This window comes from Alexandromys fortis, unplaced genomic scaffold (genome assembly GCF_014885135.2).
Source record: "Alexandromys fortis isolate MF-2015 unplaced genomic scaffold, M_Fortis_MF-2015_v1.1 scaffold_12, whole genome shotgun sequence".
Taxonomy (NCBI): domain Eukaryota; kingdom Metazoa; phylum Chordata; class Mammalia; order Rodentia; family Cricetidae; genus Alexandromys; species Alexandromys fortis.
In genome coordinates, this window is record NW_026067937.1 from 4551108 (window position 1) to 4557107 (window position 6000).

Consider the following 6000-nt stretch of genomic DNA (forward strand, 5'->3'; position numbering starts at 1 on the left):
TTCTCAATCAGAAAATCATAAAGTCAAGCAACATGATGACCTGCTTATAAGATTTTTAATCAACCAACATTCTCCATTATTTCATTACTGACACCCATTTCTATTATTGTGAATAGTGATGCTAAATTCATTTAACTATATCTTAAAATGAATAGCTACCTTTTCTTCTTCCAAGGCATACATCTTCATTTGCAGCTGGTAAGTTTTAAAATTAAAATACAGGTAAGTAAACTAGTGATTTCTGCTCATCAGGAAGGATATGAAAGCATTTTATACTTCTATATTGAATTTATACAATTTGAACATATTCTCACATTCAGAAAACATAAATAAAGAGAAGGAAAGGCAATCACTAAAGCACATAAATAACTAAATCACATTTAAATATCAATAATTCCCTTGAAGTTTGGTTTAACTCTCCAAAAATCTTAAATGTCTGAATATTTACTATCTACTTTGAAGCAATATCATGTATCATTTTCTAAAGGTATAAGTATATGAAATCACAGCATTTATATTTGCATGAGCAATACTTACATTCTGAGTTTGAGTAAATACTTATGATAATGAAATTAAAATGACTTTTATTACTTTAAAAATGTCACTCTAAAATAGCAAGATGAAAGTGAATATGCCAAAGGAAAAAATAAAATATCCTAAGCAGCATTAAGGACTTTAACAAAATTGTCAATACTTTTTCTTTGAGACATCTTTATCTCCCACACTCTTCACTTGCATTCAATAGTTCTTTACTTAAAAATAAGCACGGGCTGTGAATGCAGCATGGTGATAAGAACTTTCCAACCATGTGAAAGCCCTATGTTTGAGCTCTAGTACTATAAAATAAACAAATGTGAGAATCTGAAGATGTCTCCTGAGGGTACCAGGACCTTCCGATGTGCTCGGTGTCTTGTGACAGCAAAGACTCAGACTTTGCAGTCCAGAACACTGTGTTACACTTCTGCTTCCTAACCCTTCAGCTAAAACTCTTACAGCATTGGTTAGAATTATTTCAAATTAAGAGAAAGTTTGCCTTGTTTAATACAATTCATCCCAAGATATAAATTATTACTAACCTCAACCAACTATGATGTTAGGTACACAGGTTTATTTCTTTGTGTTTCTTTTTTTCCACACATAGTTGTATGAAAATGAAGACAAAAGAGATGGAAGAAAGAATGAGAACAGTGGGATATAAAGACAGCATTCTAGAAGGTATTGTATTTTCTGAGTGTATTTTCCTAATCTAACATTTGCTTTTGTTGTTGCTGTTTTACAGGAAGCATAATTTTTTGCTAAGTAAAATTAATGCCAATGAAAATCTAAGCTAACATTTTCTAGTAAGCAGAGATGAATCCGAGAAAGTCAAAGATGATAAAATTAAATTAATGAAGGTATAGCTTTCATTACTTTAAAATGTTTTAGTTTTATTTTCTTTATTTTTCAATTACTGGTAGCTGTTATTCATGGAGATTTCAGCAGAGAGCAAAAAGGATCACCTCTTCTCTCCCTCCTTCATATCCTCTTTCTTTTGGGGGTATTGTTGTTGCTGCTATTCGCTTTTTGTTTTGTTGTGTTGAGACAAAGTCTCTCTATGTATCCAGCTGGCCTGGAACTCAAAATACAAACTAGGCTGACCTTGAACTCACTGAAATCAATCTGAACTCACAAAAATCCATCTGCTTCTGCTTCCTGAGTGCTAGGATTAAAAGCATGTGCCACCATGCCTGGTTTCACATCTTTCTCTTAATATTTTTAATTACTGGTGAATTGACCCAAGCACCATGCATGATTCAAAAGATCAACTTCTGTAAAGGAGCAGTATGGGAAAGGGATGGCAATAGCATACTTTTACAAAAGAAAGAGGATGAATGAGCACATATCAAAATTATTAAGGACAGATACATCTATATCACCAAGAAAACATTTTTTTAAATTTCTCTACACTAGCGTGAGTTATAAGTAAAAAATTTATTTCTTGTTTTCCATAATGTTCTTTTGTTTTCTGTGTGTGCAGAGAATAGTTTATCATAATATTCACTGCAAAGGAAAAAAATACACAATTTTCAATTGTAGTTAATCCATCATGAAATCACCTGATTTTTAAAAACTTCCATTGCTTCCTTATGTTGCTTTATTAGCGCCTCCTTTTGATTCTGAAGAGTCTCCTGTTTTTAAAATTATGAGAAAAGGAAAAAAAACATTACGAGAAGTTAAAACAAAGTTTGGTAAGTTTTCTAACTTTAAAACTCAATTAGGGGGCTGGAGAGATGGCTCAGAGGTTAAGAACATTGCCTGCTCTTCCAAAGGTCCTGAGTTCAATTCCCGGCAACTACATGGTGGCTCACCACCATCTGTAATGGGGTCTGGTGCCCTCTTCTGACCTGTAGGAATACACGCAGACAGAATATTATATACATAATAAATAAATAAATATTTTTTAAAAACTCAATTAGGTTTACAGTTAAAATAAGTTAAGCATAGGCAGCTGGGGAGATGGCTCAGAGGTTAAGAGCACTTGCTCTTCTTATAGAAGACCCAGGCTCAGCATCCACATGGTAGCTCAAATCATTGGTAACTCCAGTTCCCAGGGAATTGGATACCCTCTTCTGACTTATGTGGGCACCAGACATGCCCATGATATACATATGCATACAGAAAGACAAAACATCATATAAAAAATAATCAAAATGAAAATATTTTAAAGCACATTTATTTCTATTTATTCCCTTGAAATATGACTTTAAAATGTCATTATCTTTTGGTGATAAAATTATACATAAATTTTGGTTTCATTTGCTTATTCATAATAAAAGCACATTGCTTTTTAAATTTTTATACTCTACCTACATCAAGACCCAGCAATACCACTTTTGGGTATAACCCAAAGGATGCTCAACTATGTTTATAGCAACATTGTTTGTCATAGCCAGAACCTGGAACAACCTAAATACCCCTTGACAGACAAATGGATAAGGAAAATGTGGTACATTTATACAATGGAGTACTACACAGCAGAAAAAAATGACATCTTGACATTTGTGAGCAAATGGATGGATCCAGAAAACATCATATTGTGTGAGGTAACTTAGACCCAGAAAGGCAAATATCATATGTACTCACTCATAAGTGGCTTTTAGACATAAAGCAAAGAAAGACCAACCTACAACTCACAACCCCAGAGAACCTAGACAACAAAGAGGACCCTAAGAGAGACATACATGGATCTGATCTATATGGGAAGTAGAAAAAAGACAAGATCTCCTGAGTAAATTAGGAGCATGGGGATCATGGGAGAGGGCAGAAGGGGAGGAAATAGCATAGGAAGGGAGCAGAGAAAAATATATAAAACATTTTTTTAAAAATTTAGACACTAGAAACAGCTGGCTTCAAACTTTCTTCAATGCCAAGCCAGATGTGATGAAGTGCACCTGTTGTCATAGCATATGGAAGGTGAAGATTAGGTATTCAAGGCCCACCATGGTTCCAGAGACTGTTAGCCTAAGCTGTTAAGAAAGAACAAAAAGAAGGAAAAAAGAAAGGTAGGAAGGAGGGAGAAAGAGAGGGAGGGAGGAAAAATGGAAGAAATTTTAACTAAATTGATTAAAATTAACAGCCCTAGTATACAAGAAGAATTGTAGTCTTGGGGTGGGAATTCCCAGAGAAGCCAGGTTTGCCTCAAACTCACAGAGATCTGTCTGCCTCTGGCTCCCAAGTGCTGGGATTAGAGGCATGCGCCACCACTGCCCAGCCAACATTTACTTCTTTAAGTTGGCCAAACTATTTTTTGTAAAACCAAAATACAGCAAAGAATTTAACTTTTCTCTATCTTTGTTTATGTGTGTTGTGAGTTCAAGCCTGCATGTGTTCTGTGGGATAATGCTCTTATACACTTTATAGATCATATAAACTCATATTGGTTTAATAGAACACTGATTGACCAGTAGCCAGGCAGAAACTAAAGGTGAAGCAACCAGACTAGGAGAATTCTGGGAAGAGGAAAAGTAGAGATGCAGTCACAGCCAGATGCAGAGGAAACAAGATAAGAATGCCTTACTGAGAAAAGGTACCAAGCCATGTGGTTGAACAAAGACAAGAATTATGGATTAATTTGTTGGGTTTTTTTAATTTTTTTTTTATTTTTGAGACAGGGTTTCTCCGTAGCTTTTTTGGTTCCTGTCCTGGAACTAGCTCTTGTAGACCAGGCTGGCCTCGAACTCACAGAGATCTGCCTGCCTCTGCCTCCCAAGTGCTGGCATTAAAGGCGTGTGCCACCACCGCCCGGCGATTAATTTAAGTTGTAAGAGCTAGTTAATAATAAGCCTGAGCTAATAGGTCAAACAGATTATAGTTAATATAATCCTCTGTATATTTCTTTGGAGCTGAATGAAAGACCCCTGGGGAGGACCTTCCCTCAGGAGGAGACCCTTAGACCCAAGGAACAGTCTGAGACCACTGGCTGCAACTGGCAAGAGGTTTCTTTATTGAGAGTACACAGGTACCTGAGGGCAGCAGAGTCTATTCAGAAGACTTGCTCGCCCTCAGGCTAGGAAGGGGGTCTTTGATATGGAAACGGGCAGCAGAAGCAGGCATACAGAAGCAGATGCATGGTTACAGGGATCCCATTGGTCCTTTCAAATGCGGTGAAGGGTTTACTTGAGGACAAACCCCCTGGCTCTTGGCTGGGGACACAAACGTCTGATAACAGCTGAATAGGCTCTATCTAGGGCTTATGCAGTCTTCCCCAGAACTCTTCGTTCCCCTCCTAGGCCAGATATCTGACCGCAGATATCCTGTTTGGCAGCCTAGGAGTACTGACCTTACCCTGAAATTTAATTGTTTGTTTTAAAGCCTTGCAAACTGGCATTACAGCAGCTAAGCTGGGGTCTTTTACTGAATAGCTGAGGGGCTGAGCAGGACAGAAACTTCTGTCTACACATGTGCCACAAAGGCAAGTGTGGAGGTCAAAAACAACTCAAGTGTTTGTCCACCTTATTTGAAACTGGGTTTCTTACTCACTGCTTTGTACTTCAGGCTAACTGGCAATCAAGTTTCTAGGGACTGACCAGTCTCCACCTCCCCATTTCACTGTAGGATCACTGGAATTTACACTATCTCACGTGGCTTTTAAATGGGTTCTGAAAATCCAAACTCAGGTCCTCATGTTTGTACAGCACTTTACCCTGGAGGCCATTTTCCTAGTCCCCAGGCACTTTTTTATTGCATTTATACAATCCCATTTCTCACCTCCCCCCTATTTCAGGTGAACGTTATATGTCTGATTCTTTAGGTTCAATATTTAATTTAAAGTGTTTTCTATTCTATTTATTTCGAAGCTAAGGGGCTACAGAGATGGTTCAATGGTTAAGAACACTGCTGCTTTTCTGGAGTTCAGAGCCTAAAAGCACTAAATTTGGTTTATTGTTATTTTTTCCTAAATAATTTGTCTTGATACAAATCTTGTCCCTTTTTCTATTTTTTTCCTCATCCCCTCTTAATCACTTCTGTACTTTACAAATCCAATTCATATGCCAATCTAAGTCACCCAGATGGACCAGAGCCTCTTTAAGATAATACAACTCACTGTGGAGTTTAGCAAGACCACAAACACTCTCACACAACCATGCTAGAACCAGGGTTCCTCCTTCTCAACTATGAGGAAAACACAGACCTAACCAGCCTGGTGAACTGGACATCACACCCCATTTCCCTTATGCCTTGTTCCCTTGATTTCATCTTTACCTTACTTTCCAATTCTTTTTTTTTCCCTTTTTTTAATTTATTTATTTATTAAAGATTTCTGTCTCTTCCCCACCACCGCCTCCCCTTTCCCTCCCCCTCCCCCAGTTAAGTCCCCCTCCCTCGTCAGCCCAAAAAGCAATCAGGGTTCTCTGCCTTGTGGGAAGTCCAAGGATCACCCACCTCCATCCAGGTCTAGTAAGGTGAGCATCCACGAAACTGCCTAGGCTCCCACGAAACCAATAGGTCCAGTAGAATCAA

The 6000-nt window shown here is 37.7% G+C and overlaps 1 protein-coding gene across 1 annotated transcript in view; it reads right to left on the reverse strand.

Annotated features, from left to right (window-relative positions):
• Window positions 1-6000, reverse strand: part of Ccdc73 (coiled-coil domain containing 73) — a 140016-nt gene that overhangs the window by 95355 nt on the left and 38661 nt on the right. The window contains exons 4-5 of the mRNA XM_050146980.1: window positions 2097-2168; window positions 160-195 (exon numbers count right to left, since the gene is read on the reverse strand). Coding sequence (XP_050002937.1) covers window positions 160-195; window positions 2097-2168 — 108 coding nt within the window. The remainder of the gene's footprint in view (window positions 1-159; window positions 196-2096; window positions 2169-6000) is intronic.